At 41.7% G+C, this 18,968-nt stretch overlaps 1 protein-coding gene across 1 annotated transcript in view; it reads right to left on the reverse strand.

Moving 5' to 3' along the window:
- Nucleotides 1-9,718: 9,718 nt before the first annotated feature.
- LOC115105112 (enhancer of polycomb homolog 1-like) overlaps nt 9,719-18,968 on the reverse strand; it is a 52,360-nt gene continuing 43,110 nt past the window's right edge. Inside the window, 5 exon segments of the mRNA XM_029626746.2 lie at nt 9,719-10,285; nt 13,136-13,559; nt 13,813-13,954; nt 17,988-18,046; nt 18,049-18,168. Of these exon segments, the coding sequence (XP_029482606.2) occupies nt 10,213-10,285; nt 13,136-13,559; nt 13,813-13,954; nt 17,988-18,046; nt 18,049-18,168 (818 nt within the window). The 3' untranslated portion in view covers nt 9,719-10,212.

Here is an 18,968-nt window from a genome sequence, read left to right on the forward strand (position 1 = left end):
CCAGAAGAGGACTGGCCACCCCTCATAGCCGGGTTCCTCTCTAGGTTTCTTCCTTGGTTTTGGCCTTTCTAGGGAGTTTTTCCTAGCCACCGTGCTTCTACACCTGCATTGCTTGCTGTTTGGGGCTTTAGGCTGGGTTTCTGTACAGCACTTTGATATATCAACTGATGTAAGAAGGGCTATATAAATACATTTGATTTGATTTGATTAACCTCTACAACACCAGAGGAACAGAGGAGGAGCAGGATAAGGGTACGGCTAAAGGCTATAAGAACTGGTCGTCTAGTACGTTCGGAACAGGGAGTAAAAGGAGCAGGTTTCTGGGCACGATAGAATAGATTCAAGGCATAATGTACAGACAAAGGTGTGGTAGGATGTGAGTACATTGGAGGTAAACCTAGGCATTGAGTGATGATGAGAGAGATATTGTCTCTAGAAACATTTAACCAGGTGATGTCATCGCATATGTGGGAGGTGGAACTAAATGTTTGGTTAAGGCATATTGAGCAGGGCTAAAGGATCTACATTGAAATAAAACAATAAACAATAACCAGAACAATAATGAAAATGGCATATTGACATTAGGAAGAGGCAAGCGTAGCCAGGTGATCATAGAGGTCCAGTGAATGGTTGGGCTGGCTGGAGACACGGCGATTCAGACAGCTAGCAGGCGGGGACTAGCAAGCTAGCAGAAGGGCCTTAGAGGGACGTCGCGATGGAGGAAATAATTTTTTTGCCATCTCGTGCGGTTCCGTCGATAGACCAGTCATGATGGATTAGTAGGGTTCCGTGTAGCAGAGGGGTCCAGTCCAATTGGCAAATGGATCTATTCAGTTAACAGTCCAATATGCTCTAGACAGCTAGCGGGCCGCGGCTAGCAGGCTAGCACATGGGCATTCAGGGGACGTCGCGACAAAGGGGCCTGTTGGAAAAAAAACCTTGGGCAGATTACGTCAATAGTCCAGTCGTGATGGATAAGCAGGGCTTCATGTGGTAAAAGGGGCTCAGGCCAATTAGCAAAATAGGAATAGTGACACGAGAAATTGGCCGATGGACCTATTAGCTAACTGTCCGATGGACCTATTAGCTAACTGTCCGATATGCTCTAGACAGCTAGTGGGCCACGGCTTCTGGTTCTGTACCCCCTCCCGGCAGTAAAACGGGTCCAGGAGTGGCTGATGGACCTCTTCAGCTAGCCGGGAGATGGGCCTAGCATGGGCTAGCTCCAGGCTAATTGGTGCTTGCTTCGGGACAGAGGCGTTAGCCAGGAGTAGTCACTCGGATTGCAGCTAGCGAGCTGCGATGATCCAGGTGAGAAGGTTCAGAGCTTGCGGTAGGAATCCGGGGATATGGAGAGAAAATAGGTCCGGTATGCTCTGGTTTGAATCGCGTCCGAGATAAAGGTAGCTGATGACCACTAGCAGTGGTTAGCTGACTACTAGCTAGTAGCTAGTTAGATGGCTAGCCTCTGTTGGGGGACTTCGATTCAGAGATAAAGAAATATACTTTAGAAAAAAGCAGATCCACACTACATTGGGTGAGGCGGGTTGCAGGAGTGTATTTTGAAGTTGAGGTTTAGAAAAATATTTAAAAAACATGCGAAGAAAAATATCTAAAAAGATACATACATATGGGATACGACAAGACGAAGGACAAAGACGTTTGACTTGTTACGCCATCTTGGATCCCTGAGCAAACATACATAAATGTACTGTATTCAAACCCTCCTTATTCATTTCGAAGAAGACTGAATCGGAAAAGACTGAATCAGAAAAGACTGAATCGGAAAAGTAAGGATCTAGATGATGAGCGTAAAAGGTTGCTGTGGCAACTGCGCTTAAACAGCAGTATAAACTGAATGACAGTAATTCAATTGTTATCCCTGTCTTATGTGCAAGAATAAACATGCATTTGTAATCTTCCTCACTCGTACTCAATGATTGAAAAATTGATCAACTAATCATCCAGAAAGTATCAAGTTGGAGAAGCTCAAGTAGAAAGTCTTTATCAATCATGTCCCTCTGACTGTTCTTCTGAGGTCCCTACATACCATCTGCGTACCTTACCTTACTCTGTACTCTCTCTCTCTCTCTCTCACACACACACACACACACACACACACACACACACACACACACACACACACACACACACACACACACACACACACACACACACAAGCAGCAGCTATCCTTCCTGGGGACCACACAAAACATGACATAATATAGAACAATAATAGACTAGAACAGCTCAAGGACAGAGCTACAAATATTTAAAATAAATATAGAAATACATTAGGTCCCCGCTTTAAATGACATACAGTTTATAAATGCTTCATAAAGCCTTCATAAACACTAGATAGATGTGTTACAAATCATCTATAACCATATGCGATGCTTTATAAAGGGTTAATTTGGAAGGGCCTTTTAAAATCTGTTTGTATTGTTTCACTACTGCTGTTTTTTCACAAATTCCATTTTTTTTTTTTTCCCCCAGGTTTCGGATTTCCCCCAGTTACTTCTGGTTCAGCCCAGTTTTTTCTCAATTTTGTAATAGAAAACAACTAAATTGGATGTTCTGTGTTCACAACAATGCTTAAACCACATCAGGGGATGACTTATGAGGTCTGGTAAAAATCGAAGAAATTCAGATTCTGTAGTTTGTTGCCCTTTAATTCAGTGAGCATGCCCCGCACTGTTGTTTGGTTTTCAAACATAATACATTTTAACATAAATTTTCATAATTAAAAAAAAAACTTGATTAATCATTAAAAATATATTAATATATTCTACTCATGAGGCCAAGGGGGCTTTTGGTCATTGACTGTAGGAAAGAGTTGTTTCAAATTACCATCATCTTTATTTTTATTTTTATTTCACCTTTATTTAACCAGGTAGGCTAGTTGAGAACAAGTTCTCATTTGCAACTGCGACCTGGCCAAGATAAAGCATAGCAGTGTGAACAGACAACACAGAGTTACACATGGAGTAAACAATTAACAAGTCAATAACACAGTAGAAAAAAGTCTATATACATTGTGTGCAAAAGGCATGAGGAGGTAGGTGAATAATTACAATTTTGCAGATTAACACTGGAGTGATAAATGATCAGATGGTCATGTACAGGTAGAGATATTGGTGTGCAAACGAGCAGAAAAGTAAATAAATAAAAACAGTATGGGGATGAGGTAGGTAAAAATCTGGTGAAAGGAACTGTGTTTTTTTGTAATAATAATGTATTATTTTTTTGTTTTGCTTAATCTGATTGGGTAGGCCTGGCAGGGCCTGGCTCCCCAGTAGGTGGGCCTTTGTCCAACCAGGCCCATTCATGCCTACGCCCCTGATGCAAACAGCACATATTGACTGAATTGCACATCACAAATAGCCTACTAACCAAGACTTCGGACCATACTTTTTCAATACCCGGTTTGCATACCCATATGTTGAAACGTCTTTCCTACCTACCGGCTACCGATGACATTATTCATTTTCTGCTCCATGCCAAAACAATTTGAGAGCTGCGTGTTCTTGCTGCCTGCAGATTATATTCCGTTGAAACTAGGTGTGTAGCGCATGTGAGTATATGTCACGTGCTTTGTTATTTTATAGGCTACTTTGTGCATGATTTCACCAGTGGTGTAAAGTAAGTAGTTTTTTTGGGGTATCTGTACTTTATTTGACTATTTATTTGTTTGACAACTTTTACTTTTACTCCACTACATTCCTCAAGAAAATAATGTACTTTTTACTCTTTACATTTTCCCTGCCACCCAAAAGTACTCGTTACATTTTGAATGCATAGCAGGACAGATAAATTGTCTAATTCATGCATTTATCAAGAGAACATTCCTGGTCATCCCTACTGCCTCTAATCTGGCAGACTCACTAAACACAAATGCTTTGTTTGTAAATTATGTCTGAGTGTTGAACTGTGACCCGGGCTATCCGTAAAATTTAAAAAACAAGAAAATCGTGTTGTCTGGTTTGGTAAATATAAGACATTTTAAATTATTTATACTTTTATACTTTTGATAATTAAGTACATTTAAAACCTGAATCAAAATATATTTATATTTGAGATTCTTTACAGTAGCCACCGTTTGCCTTGATGACAGCTTTGCACACTCTTGGCATTCTCTCAACCAGCTTCATGAGGTAGTCACCTGGAATGCATTTCAATTAACAGTTGTGCCTTGTTAAAAGTTAACTTGTGGAATTTCTTTTCTTCTTTGAGACAATCAGTTTTATTGTGACAAGGTAGGGGGGTATACAGAAGATAGCCGTATTTGGTGAAAGACCAAGTCCATATTAGTCATGTCATGATATCAACCATTCGAATTTGGCCTTAGTGGGAGTGTCCATATAGGAGGGACCTTACTGCGTAAAGTATTTGTCATCGTCACTACTTAATACAGTCAAAAAGTCATAGTTATTCCTAAACCTTCCTATTTCCACAATTTCGCTTCTTAAAATGTGATTTTAAACCTAACCCTAACTAATGAAGGACAAGTTTGATGCGTTGGTCCACCAGACCTTCTGCGCATTTGGGCGGAAGTGTCTGAGATTAGGTGTAATGTGACTAATATGACATCACTTTAGAGCGTATGCCATCCTTCAGCACAACATGTCACCCTTTATAAAGCACATGTTTATATCATATTCAACATAGTGGGTTATGTCACATTTGACATAGAGGATTATGTCACACAGTTATACCACATTTCTGAACCTTTTATAAAGCATGACATACACTTATAGATGCTTTGTAACACATTTACGTAGTGCTTATGGAGGCATTATGAAGGATTTATGAAGCCTTTATAAGCTGAATGTTGTTTAAAGCTGGACTGGTAAAACATTACTTGCTAAGGGAGAGGCGTTGTTCTGTGAGGTGTAGTTTTTAAGCTGATTTTGCTGTTTGCTTGGGTCATTTTAGATGGAAGGGCGTTCCATCGAACCATGCCTCTATACAATACTATGCGTTTCCTTAAATTTGTTTTGGACTTGGGGACTGTGAAGAGACCCCTGGTGACATGCCTGGTGGAGTATGTATGTCTGTCAGCATTGTATGTTATTTGATTATGCCGACAATTTGGAATTTTCATCACAGTAATATTTCTCATAAAAACAAGACGTGATGCAATCAATCTTTCTTCTACTTTAAGCCTAGTGAGACTGGCATGTATCTTGTTGATATTAGCCCTCTGTTAACAGTGAAGGGGAAAGGCCTCCCGGGTGGCGTAGTGGTCTAGGGCACTGCTTCGCAGCACTAGCTGTGCCACCAGAGACTCTGGGTTCGCGCCCAGGCTCTGTCGCAGCCGGCCGTGACCGGGAGGTCTGTGGGGCGAAGCACAATTGGCCTAGCATCGTCAGGGTTGGGAGGATTTGGCCAGTAGGGATATCCTTGTCTCATCGCGCACCATCGACTCCTGTGGCGGGCCGGGCGCCATGCACGCTAAGCTCTGACTCCTGTGGCTAGCTTCCGGGTTGGATGCGCGCTGTGTTAAGAAGGAGTGCGGCTTCTTAACACACCTTCACGCTGTGCCTTGGTCTCCTCAATGTGAAATTCATGTGGTTATTCTGTAAGTACTTACTCTGTTTGGTGTCCCCAAGCTCAGCCCAGACTAGTGACTTGTTCCCTAGTGTGTCACACTGTCACTGAAGGCCGTCTGCATCAGAATGACATGACACTGAAAAAACTAAACAGAAGCTCACAAATGTCCAAACATGCAGACATTCTTAGATCAGAAGAAAATAATCAGTATACATGAAGAAACATACATCACATAAATCACTGGTAAATCACTCTCTTGCTGAAATATGCACAGAACCAGAACAACATCCAACAGTCAACACTCAGCCAATAAAAACCCTGAGAGCTCTGTAAAAGGCTGCCACAGTAGAGTGTTTTCATAAGTGTTTTCTCCACTTGAGCACAGATGGAGGAACACTCATAATACCATCTAAAGAGAATGGCCATCTAGAGAGAATGGCCATCTAAGGAAAATGGCCACTCTCTATTGAGTGCAATTTTCACTCAAGGACTGTGCAAGCACAACAAGTTCAACAGCACAGGCTGGCTGCAACATATAACCTGGCTTGACCCTCCTCAGCTTGAGTTTGTTTCAGTCCAGCATAGGTGACTGAGTGTTGCAATGTGTGTATGTGTCTGTATGTGTCTCCATTGAAATCTGTATGTGTCTCCGGTGAAATAGAAAAGTTCAGTACAGATTGATCTCACACCACAACTGTGTCCACAGTGACAGCAGGGGATAGTAGCTTTGGCCCTGAATGGTTCTGTGGCTACATCACAAAATGGCACCCATTTCCCTATATACAGTGCCTTGCGAAAGTATTTGGCCCCCTTGAACTTTGCGACCTTTTGCCACATTTCAGGCTTCAAACATAAAGATATAAAACTGTATTTTTTTGTGAAGAATCAACAACAAGTGGGACACAATCATGAAGTGGAACGACATTTATTGGATATTTCAAAATTTTTAAATTTTTAATGTACTTTTTACTCCATACAATTTCCCTGACATCCATACAATTTCCCTGACAAGTACTCATTACATTTTAAATGCTTTGCAGGATAGGAAAATGGTCCAATTCATGTACTTATCAAGAGAACATGTGGTCATCCCTACTGCCTCTGATCTGGCGGACTCACTAAACACAAATGCATAACTTGTAAATTATGTCTGAGTGTTGGAGTGTGCCCCTGGCTATCCATAAAATTTAAAAACAAGAAAATGGTGCCATCTGCTTTGCTCTATATAAGGAATTTGAAATTATTTTTACTTTTACTTTTGATACTTAAATATATTTAGAACCAAATACTTTAAGACTTATACTCAAGTAGTATTTTACTGGGTGACTTTAGCTTTTACTTGAGTAACTTTCTATTAAGGTATCTATACTTTTACTCAAGCATCACAATTGGATACTATTCCCCACATAGTGCACAACTTTTGACAAGGGCCCATAGGCAATAGGGTGCTATTTGGGACGTAACATAGTCATTAAACTTCTTCATTCTTCCATCTCTTTCGAAAAAGTCTAGTCTAACCCTACTGAGAAGCAAATCATAATTCATCCCTGAGTAACGAGATCATGTTATACAGGAAAGGCTCTCTCTCTCCAGAGGTAAAATTATATTTTTGAGAAGTCATATCATAGACAGTACCAGGCTATCAATCAACAAAGTCCCCATTCCCTTTCAGACTACTGCACCTGTTGGCCAGGGCGAGGGTTGATGGGGGACTGAGGGGGAAAGAGAGAGGGACGGGAGGGAGATCGAGTGAGGTGGCGAGCAAGGGGTTAAATCTGCTTGGCTGTCAGCCCTTCCAATCACCTCCCTGAAGAAGACATCCGATCCAGTTGTGAACAGATGCATCTTGTTTTCCACCAGGGTTATCTTGGTCACGCGGTCCATTTTGTGCTATACTCTGAAAGCTAAACCCAAGCCAAAGAATTCATATTTACAGAATGAGGGCAATTTGAGAGTGAATGACAGACGAAGAGAGTGAGCTTTATATTTCAGCTGTTTGCTTGGAGGGGTTAATGGAAAGCAGAGTAATTCCATGTGCTGCCGAGCTGTATCTTGACGGCATAGCGTTGTCATGGTGAATTGTCCCTGGGAGCAGTGTGAGTGTATTGTTGGGAGTGTGTGCAGTTTTATTTCTCTCTCACGTCAGAGTGCTTGAAGCAGCCCAACACCCTATTCCTGACAAAGTGCACTACTTTGGACAAGGGCCAGGTTCAAAGTAGTGCACTATGTATGGAAAACAGTGCCATTTGGGATGTTACCTAAGACTGTTGTAATGAGAAAGCCGACTTGATTCGTTGTTTTATCGAAGTGGTGGTTACAGAGGGACTGAATGATCTTGGCTGTGCTGTTGGGATCCGCTGGTGTGGAATCAATTATGAACATGCCTGCATGGTCCGAGTGCCAAATGGCACCCTATTCCCTATATAGTACATTATTTATTTTTATTAATGCACTAGGTCCTGGTCCAAAGTAGTGCACTACGTCAGGAATAGGATACTATTTGGGCAAGAAAGGGGGATAATTCCCTTTGCATGTAATGCTTGGCATTTTTGTTCCCAATAACAAACAAATAATGAGGTTACACTTGGTCAAAGAATGCATGGTCTTTTCTTTCAGTATGTCATTGTTCCTTTCAAACAGGGTGCTAATAGTTTAGGTAATGTCAACCTGCGAGGCATGCACTCAGACACGCACAATCACACTAACATTTATTTACCCTTTGAGTAATCCGTTTTAAATGGGAAACGGGATGGCTTTCAGCTCAGTGATACTTGTGCTTTAATTACAGCATCAAAATGTGAGAATGTAAACAAGATGCAACAATGCAGTATAAACCATCGTAAAACTCCCCCAAAACATTGCGCTCTCACCCTCTTACACACACAGCCACCCAGTTGAAACATCCATAGGCCTACACAAACCCTGCATGGCATGAGTTACATTATTCAAAACGTCTCATTCTTAAAATATGCCCATTTTTGCTCACACACACACACAAACACACACACAGGACCATAACATTCACCCAACAGAACACAAAGAGCCACATAATCCACATATAATGACCTGGGCTTTATTGTCTTATATTATCGTAGAGTTCTGTCACTTTTTTATTTTCATTATTCTTTTCAGCCTCCAGGTGGGACAAGAAAACCTCAAGGATAAATCCTGCCATTGGACTGGGCATTCAGATTCTGACGACACAGACAAAAAGTACTACTAGGAGTAGCACTGTTTTTGTGCCTTACTCTTCACAGAAGAGAGCACGTTTTTTTCCCCCAAGGGAAGGCACCCGACACTTGTGGTTTTTGGCCTTGCAGCCGTCTGGAGTTTGAAACGGTGAGATAAGAGAAAATTAGCCTTTCTCCATAGCTACCCCCCATTAGCATTTTTTTTTCCTTGTCAGAAATTGGAATGATGATACATACAGCAATTGTAACTGCCATTCACCTCCCTTATCACCTATGCATAAACAAGTAACAAAATAATGAAGTCTGTCAATACGAAGAAGCTTACAATCATTTTTTTTAAACCACAAAAACAGGAGAAAAATACAAAAATAACTCAATTCTGTTTTACAAAAATGTGTGTGGGGTTAAAATAATTAAAGGGGGGCATTGCATGAAAACAAGGGACCAAAATTATACAAAAGCAGCATTAATATTGATAAAATAACAGAAAACAAAATCGATAAGTGCTTTGAATCAGAAGCATGAGAGAGATGCTTCGAGGAAGAGACTTCATCCCTAGTTTGTTATTTGTGTCGGGATAACGTAAATGGAAGATCCCAGGAAGAGCTTTAACCCCGCTAAGTGAAGTGAACCAAAGCTGACCATGTCCTCCACCTCTGGCTCCCCTCCCCACAGAGTCTATCTGTATATCACCATTGAATTCCACATGATCCAAAGAAAAGCGCAGGGACCCAAAGGGGGGGACCTGCATTGTGTTTACAATATACAAAATACCCAGGAGTCCGTAGCTACCTAACATTTACTACAGCACAGGAACCAATGAAGGTACAGTGCAAAAACAAAAAGGGAAAAAAAGGAAACTGTAAACACAGCACAATAAATAGATAAAACAGCAGGCTCTGCACCATGCATGTGATGAAACGTCTCTTCTGAAATGTCTCTTTCGTTTATACAACTCTCACATCTCACACTCACAAGTTTATCGCTTTTTTATTTTTATTCCCAAGTGCAAAACATCACAAATAAAACAAGTTTCTGTATTCAAGTAACATATATACAAGGGGGGGGTATTACAAATATTTAGTTACTGTACAGATACTAATTTGCCATATTCATAATTTACACAATGTCAATTTTTACTCTTATTAACAGTAACGAATACAAAAACAAAAACATTTAAAAAGCATGAGAGATGAGAATTGCAACCCATGTAATCCCCACAGTTGCCGTGGAAACGTGTCTGTCCGTACTCCGTATGTAGTCCGTTGTGTGTATGTGTGTGGAGTCCCGCCGACCACCCGCCTATCGTCCCTTTTGCATTCCCAATGCTACGATGCACAGCACCTAAAGAGTGGATTCAGAGAGTAGCAGCAGACTCTCAGCAGAGGACTGGTTGGCCAGCAGAGGGTTGGGTAGCGTTGGGCCTGGCTGGACTGTCATGGTAGCTAGCAGCACCACCACCACTCTGCTACGTCACCTCCATGGCCACTGTGTTGTCCGCTATACTGTTCAGAGCTGGTTTTTCTTGATCGTGATTATCCCTGGAAGAATACAAGACAAACACCATGTCAAAAACTGCTTCCATTAGATCCCTTATTAACTTTAACTCTGTATGTTGATAACATTTGTTTAACCTCGAGACTAGGGGGCAGTATTTTCATTTTTGGAAAAATAATGTTCCCAAAGTAAACGGGCTATTTCTCAGGCCAAGATGCTAGAATATGCATATAATTGACAGCTTAGGATAGAAAACACTAAAGTTTCCAAAACTGTAAAAATATTGTCTGTGAGTATAACAGAACTGATATTGCAGGCGAAAGCCTGAGAAAAATCCAATCAGGAAGTGACTCTTATTTTGAAACCTCTGCGTTCCTATGCCTCCCTATTGAGCATTGAAAGGTATATCAACCAGATTCCTTTTTCTATGGCTTCCCTAATGTGTCTAGAGTCACAAGACATAGTTTCAGGCTTTTATTTTGAAAAATTAGCGTGAATGACAACATTGCGACAGTGGTCAGCTGGTGGCTCTCAGAGTGATTTGTGCGTAATAGACAAAGGCGGCCATTGCTCCTCTCGATCCTACTAAGAAGCCAATTGTCCCGGTTGATATATTATCAAATAGATATTTGAAAAACACCTTGAGGATTGATTATAAAAAACGTTTGCCATGTTTCTGTCGATATTATGGATCGAATTTGGAATATTTTTTGGAGTTGTCGTGACCGCAATTTCCGGTGGATTTCTCAACAAAATATAAAGAACAAACGGAGGTATTTCGGCTATAAAAATAATCTTTATGGAACAAAATTAACATTTGCTGTCTAACTGGGAGTCTCGTGAGTGAAAACATCCGAAGCTCAAAGGTAAACGATTTAGGCCTCCCGGGTGGCGCAGTGGTTAAGGGCGCTGTACTGCAGCGCCAGCTGTGCCATCAGAGATTCTGGGATCGCGCCCAGGCTCTGTCATAACCGGCCGCGACCGGGAGGTCCGTGGGGCGACGCACAATTGGCCTAGCGTCATCCGGGTTAGGGAGGGCATGGTCGGTAGGGATGTCCTTGTCTCATCGCGCACCAGCGACACCTGTGGCGGGTCGGGCGCAGTGCGTGCTAAGCAAGGTTGCCAGGTACACGGTGTATCCTCCGGCACATTGGTGCGGCGGGCTTCCGGGTTGGATGTGCGCTGTGTTAAGAAGCAGTGCGGTTGGTTGGGTTGTGTATCGGAGGACGCATGACTTTCAACCTTCGTCTCTCCCGAGCCCGTACGGGCGTTGTAGCGATGAGACAAGATAGTAGCTACTACAACAATTGGATACAACGAAATTGGGGAGAAAAAGGGGGTTAATTTTATATATATATATATATATTTTTAAGTAAAAAAAAAGTAAACTATTTAATTTGATTGCTTTTCGTGACCAAGCTGCCTGCTGCTAGCTGGACATAATGCTATGCTAGGCTATCGATAAACTTACACAAATGCTTGTCTTGCTTTGGCTGTAAAGCATAATTTCAAAATCTGAGATGACAGGGTGATTAACAAAAGGCTAAGCTGTGTTTCACTATATTTCACGAATATTAATATTTTCTAGTAAGATTTTTTGTCCGTTGCGTTATGCTAATTAGTGTAGTTGATGACAATTCTCCCGGATCCGGGAGGGGTAGTGTCAAGATTAAGGCATGGCTTAACCAATTAATTAAAACAAATAACAGATTCATCACAACCCCTAACCTTATCATTTGTGAATAGCCTTGGTCTGTGTCAGAGTATGTTTTTATAATAGCATTCAGTTAAAGTCAGGGCATGCCTTAACCTCTTCAACCTATGGGGGCGCTATTTCATTACTGGATAAAAAAACGTGCCCGTTTTAAGCGCAATATTTTGTCACAAAAAGATGCTCGACTATGTATATAATTGACAGCTTTGGAAAGAAAACACTCTGACGTTTCCAAAACTGCAAAGATATTATCTGTGCGTGCCCCAGAACTGATGCTACAGGCGAAACCAAGATGAAACTTCAAACAGGAAATGAGCAGGATTTGACGCTCTGTTTTCATTGTCTCCTTATATGGCTGTGAAAGTGCCACGAATTAGCCTGCCCTTTCTATCGTTTCTCCAAGTTGTCTGCAGCATTGTGACGTATTTGTAGGCATATCATTGGAAGATTGGCCATAAGAGACTACATTTACCACGTGTCCGCCCGGTGTCCTTTGTTGAAATTGTTGCGTAATCTCCAAGCTGCTCGCATTCATCCATGTGATTGAGACAGAGAGGAGACTTCCAGGAATGATATATCATGAAGAGATATGTGAAAAACACCTTGAGGATTGGTTCTAAACAACGTTTACCATGTTTCAGTCAATATTATGGAGTTAATGTGGAAGAAAGTTTGGCGTTTGGATGAATGAATTTTCGTTTTTTTTTTGGTAGCCAAACATGACGCAGAAAACGGACCGATTTCTCCTGCACAAATAATCTTTCAGGAAAAACTGAACATTTGCTATCTAACTGAGAGTCTCCTCATTGAAAACATCCGAAGTTCTTCAAAGGTAAATTTATTTGAATGGTTTTCTGTTTTTTGTGAAAATGTTGCCTTCTGAATGCTAACGCTAAATGCTATACTAACTATCAATGCTGTTACACAAATGCTTGTTTTGCTATGGTTGAGAAGCATATTTTTGAAAATCTGAGATGATAGTGTTGTTAACAAAAGGCTAAGCTTGAGAGCTAGCATATTTATTTCATTTCATTTGCGATTTTCATGAATAGTTAACGTTGCATTATGGTAATGGGCTTGAGGCTGTAGTCACGATCCCGGATCCGGGATGGCTCGACGCAAGAAGTTAAACAGTATGTTATTCAAAGTGAATTTGTTAGAATATGTTAAATCATCTCACCTGGATCCTATGTCCATGGTAGAAGCCCCGGTGACCTTGTTGGGCATCTGACAGTTGGTGTTGGCAGCCATCTTTAAGGCAGAGGAGGGCAAGGCTCCCAGAGCCCTGGGTATGTGGCTGTGGCGCGTGGTGGTGCCGCCCAGACTGGGGAGGACAGGGGAGGAGGGTACGCTCATACGGACGTTGTTCCCTATCAGGACCTGAGTGGTGGTGGGGGTGGAGTTGGCAGCGTTGCTACCCAAGTGGAGGGGATTCCCGTGGGCGTTAGCTGGGGAGCTGAGGGAGGAGGCGGTGACAGGGGATGTAGTGGTGGAGGAGGGCTTGAGGAAAGTGGGGGCTGATGGAGGAGGAGTGGGAGTCTGGTTGGTGTTGGGGTGGTGGGTGTGGGTGGTGGTGCTGGCGAGGTGTAAGCTTTTGTACACTCCTGAGGGAGGGAGACATTAATACATTAGACTATACCATACATGTCATTCATCAGTAAAATGCTGTGAGGAGATGGGTAAAGAAAATACTTTGATAAGACTAGAGCACTTCCTCAACTCTACAGTCCTGTCTCTATTCAATTGTATTAATTTGCAAATCTGGTCTGCGTCCTACAATGGTACTCTATCCATATATAGTGCACTACTTTTAACCAGGGCCCAAAGAGCTCAGATCCCATTGGCGCTGCTGCTCACCTGAGCCTGGAAAGACCCCGTTGACGCCAGTTCCCAGAACCCCCTCCTCCTTGCCCTTGAAGGCCATCAGCTGGTCCGTGGTCACCAGGGCAGAGGCAGCAAACTGGGCGCTGGCCGAGTCTAACGTCTTAGATATTATACACTGGAGGAAGGACAGATGGAGACAGACCGAGTGATGTGATTGTACAACCACTGAGCATATTAAACATGGAAGAGTCAGTGAAATCAGTCATTCCCCTGGTTATTTTTTCAGACAGGATGAAAAGAAGCGGTAGGAACTGCAAGAAGGTCCCTTAGAAATCTGGATTCCCAATGAAAAACATTGAAAAGAGTGACTTAAAAAATTTTAAAATCTGAACGGTTAGTCCTCGGGATTTTGCCTGCTACATAAGTTCTGTTATAGTCACAGACATGAGTCAAACAGTTTTAGAAACGTTTGAGTGTTTTCTATCCAAATCTACTAATATATGCATATCTTATATTCTTGGCATGAGTAGCAGGAAGTTGAATTTGGGCACACTATTTATCCAAAAGTGAAAATGCTGCCCCCTATACCTTATTAAGAACACTGTTTGATTAAATAATTAAGACAAATTATGCAAGAGAGCCAGAGATCAAGATGGTCTAACCAGAAAAAAAATAAACCTGTTCTTGACCCTGCTCCAACTCTGCTGTTACGCTCCTGAAGTTGCCAGTAGCCGGCTAAACCAGGGATCAGCAACCTTTTATCCATTTGGGAGGTCCAATTTCTCTTACAATTTCAACCGACCCGGCGTGCCAGTTCTGATTTTCATATGCACATTTCTGTAGAACAGTTTAATTTAATCTATATACTAGTCTGTATCTCAATCATCGTCATGTGGTTAATCAAAACTATATTTAAAAGAAAATTACTCAAATCTAAAAGTATCTTCTATTGCCGGCAAGGTAGCCTAGTGGTTAGAGCGTTGGACTAGTAACCGAAAGGTTGCAAGTTCGAATCCCCGAGCTGACAAGGTACAAATCTGTCGTTCTGCCCCTGAACAGGCAGTTAACCCACTGTTCCTAGGCAGTCATTGAAAATAAGAATTTGTTCTTAACTGACTTGCCTAGTAAAATAAAGGTCAAATAAAACAAATAAAAAAATTGCCAACGATGTAAAAATAGCACACAAAGCCAACAGAAAAACATTGCAGCCTGCAGGTAGAAAATATACAGATAATAATAAAGCATCCTATAAATCATATTGGCTACGCATGGCCTGTCTGCAAAAAACTTGAAACATCTTATCAACTGTGTCTGGTCCGAAGCTCAGGTTTACAAGCTTGCAACATGATCTGGGCCCTCAGAGCCTCCCCCGCCAGTGTGCTCGGGACAGACACAGCTGTTCGCAACTTGTGCAAAGGATAAGAAGTAAATCAGGTGTTTTATGACATTTCCACTGGATCAGAGCATTACATCTTTCCATTTCATGCCGAGTAGTTATCAAAAGGGAGACCAGGAAATATTTTTTCTAATACATTGGACAAACTATTGTCACATTTTATATTTACGTCATTCAGCAGACGCTCTTATCCAGAGCGACTTATAGGAGCAATAAGGACACACAGGTTTTTCGCCTAGTCGGCCCAGGGATTCGAACCAGCAGCCTTCGGTTAATGGCACAGCGCTCTTAACTGTTAGGCTACCTGCCGTCCTTGTCAATGTACTCTAAAAACAGACTTTGTTTACTTGCATATATGGCTAGGGGACATGACGATATATATCGTGTGACAATAGACCTTTTTTATATTGTTTTCATATTATGCTCTATCGTTTATTTCGTTGCGTTGCAAATCACTCTACGGCAATATTTTTCATCAATTGGACGTAGCTTTGCGTTCTTCCAAATTTGCAACACAAACAAACACGGAGGAGAGAATGCGAGACAGAGCACGGAGACCGTACCTAAAAGAGGGGCTACTTCAGACGCATGGACGTGGTTTGGGTATGAAAATTCTGACAAGGACCAGAAATCCGTCCTCCGCAAAATATGTCACAGGCACACCACTAACCTCTTTTGACACCTACGCAAGAATCATGTGAAACAGTATGGAGAGAGTCTACGGATGAGATCCCAAAAAGTACAGCGGAATGCTCAAAACAAACCCCCAACTCAGACGTTGCAAGAGGCTTTTGCCCGTGGCACATGGCGAAGAACCACGAAGATGGAAGGAGATAACAGCTGCCGTTACAACTTACACCTGCAAAGACATGGCCCCAATTTACAAGGTCGAGAAACCGGAGTTTCATGAGTTGGTGCTAACACCGACCCAAGGTACCAAATACCTTTAATTTGATGAGTATAATTAAAAATGTAATAAGAAATAGGCCTTGACATGTGGTCATTTTATATAAACTATTTATTCATTGAATTTACAGAAAATGTGTTTATCATAATATGTATTGTTATCGGGATATGAAATGACCTACAGTCGTGGCCAAAATTTCTGACAGTAAATTTAAGATACTACCGGTGATATACAGTACGTAATGGGGAAATTATAGATTAACAATCAAAGGGCAAACAATTCACAGAATGAAGTTATGAAACAATGAATGTACACGAAATGGCGGGAGCGCGCATTCTGGAGAGAGATGCACCTTGTGCATCTTAGCTACACCCCCCTTCTCGGACCGTGGCATCCCCACAGCTTCCTCAATGGATTAGTCAGGTGGATCAGACAGGTGTCTTGTGAACCATGGAAAAAATATATATACAGTACCAGTCAAAAGTTGACACACCTACTCATTCCAGGATTTTTCTTTTTTTTTTTTTTTTTTACTATTTTCTACATTGTAGAATAATAGTGAAGACAAAACTATGAAATAACACATGGAATCGTGTAGTAACCAAATAAAGTGTTAAAACAAAAACAAAACATATTTTATATTTGAGATTTTTCAAAGTAGCTGCCCTTTGGCTTGATGACAGCTTTGCAAACTCTTGGTATTCTTCACAGCTTCATGAGGTAGTCACCTGGAAAGCATTTCAATGAACACGCATTCCTTGTTAAAAGATAATTTGTGGAATTTCTGTCCTCCTTAATGCATATGAGCCAATCAGTTGTGTTGTGACAAGGTAGGGGTGGTACACTTTAAGACATGAAGGTCAGTCAATCCGGAAAATTTCAAGAACTTGAAAGTTTCTTCAAATGCAGTCGCAAAAACCAAGCGCAATGATGAAACTGGCTCTCATGAGGACTGCCACAGGAAAGGAAGACCCAGAGTTAGCAGACATCTCATCATCAACTGTTCAGAGGAGACTGCGTGAATCAGGACTTCATGGTCAAATTGCTGCAAAGAAACCACTACTAAAGGACACCAATAATAAGAAGACTTGCTTGGGCCAAAAAACACGACCAATGGACATTAGACCGGTGGAAATCTGTCCTTGGTTCTGATTAAACCAAATTTGAGATTTTCAGTTCCAACCGCTGTGTCTTTGTGAGATGCAGAGTATGTGAATGGATGATCTTTACACGTATAGTTCCCACCGTGAAGCATGGAGGAAGTGGTGTGATGGTGCTTTGCTGGTGACACAGTCTGTGATTTATTTATAATTCAAGGCACACTTAACCAGCATGGCTACCACAGCATTCTACAGCGATATGGCATCCCATCTGGTTTGCGCTTAGTGGAACTATCATTTTTTCCCCAACAGGACAATGACCCAAAACACCTCCAGGCTGTATAAGGGCTATTTGACCAAAGAGAGTGATGGAGTCCTGCATCAGATGATCTGGCCACCACAATCACCCAAACTCAACTCAATTGAGATGGTTTGTTATGAGTTGGACCGCAGAGTGAAGGAAAAGAAGCCAACAAGTGCTCAGCATATGTGGGAACTCCTCCTAGACTTTTGGAAAAGCATTCTAGATGAAGCTGGTTGAGAGAAAGCCAAGGGTGCGCAAAGCTGTCATCAAGGGAAAGGGTGTCTATTTGAAGAATCTCAAATATAAAATATATTGTGATTTGTTTAACACTTTTTAAAACTACATTATTCCATGTGTTAACAAACTTTTGACTGATGCTCGACTAAGAAACGTAACGAAACAAGCAAACCTACACAAATACACACAAAGCCGTTTTGGAAAAGATGATGTGGTTATAGTAGGTGAGTGGCTGGTTTAGCAGAGCAGAGGAGTAATACTGACCTGTGTGTTGGGTGGTGGTGCTGTGGATGTAGTAGTAGAGGATGGGTCTGTGTTTTGCCTGCCTGTTGCTGCTGTGCCTGTTGCTGCTGTGCCTGTTGCTGCTGTTGGATCTGCTCAAGCTGCTGTTTCTGCATCAGGGCCAGCTGCTCCTGGTGCTGTTGGTACTGCTCTGCTGTGAATGCTACAGAGACAGGATAAAATGTTATACACACACACATGGGTTATACACAAACTGGTCACAGGAGAATGAATTAAGAGCTCTCAGATCACATGTACCACCTCCTGTCATTAACCCCCCACACACACAAAGTACAATACATCAAAGTAGAATACCTGTTAGGTAACTGTATAAAATGCAATTGTATTTGTTGTCCGTAGCTTATGCCTGACCATACCATAACCCCACCAGGGCGCACTCTGTTCACAATGTTGACATCAGCACGCCCACACGACACCATACACGTGGTCTGCGGTTGTGAGGCTGGTTGGACATACTACCAAATTCTCTCAAATGATGTAGACGGTGACTTACGGTAGAGAAATGAACATTAAATTATCTGGCAACAGCTCTGGTGGTCATTCCTGCAGTCAGCATGCCAATTGCACGCTCCCTCAAAACTTAAGACAGCTGCGGCATTGTGTTGTGTGACAAAACTGCACATTTTAGAGTGGCCTTTTATTGTCCCCATTATACGGTGTACCTGTGTAATGATCATGCTGTTTAATCAGCTTCTTGAAATGCCACCCCTGTCAGGTGGATGGATTATCTTGGCAAATAAGAAATTCTTACTAACAGCGATGTAAACACATTTTTGCACAACATTTGAGATAAGCTTTTTGTGCGTATGGAACATTTCTAGTATCTTTTCTTTCAACTCACGGAACATAGGACCAAGACTTTACATTTTGTTAAGTGTATATTGGTAGGTGCTACCGAATGTCATTTTTGGTGAGTTTGGACATTTAAAAGCGAATGGTAGA

This window comes from Oncorhynchus nerka, linkage group LG22, assembly GCF_034236695.1.
Source record: "Oncorhynchus nerka isolate Pitt River linkage group LG22, Oner_Uvic_2.0, whole genome shotgun sequence".
In the NCBI taxonomy this organism is placed as follows: domain Eukaryota; kingdom Metazoa; phylum Chordata; class Actinopteri; order Salmoniformes; family Salmonidae; genus Oncorhynchus; species Oncorhynchus nerka.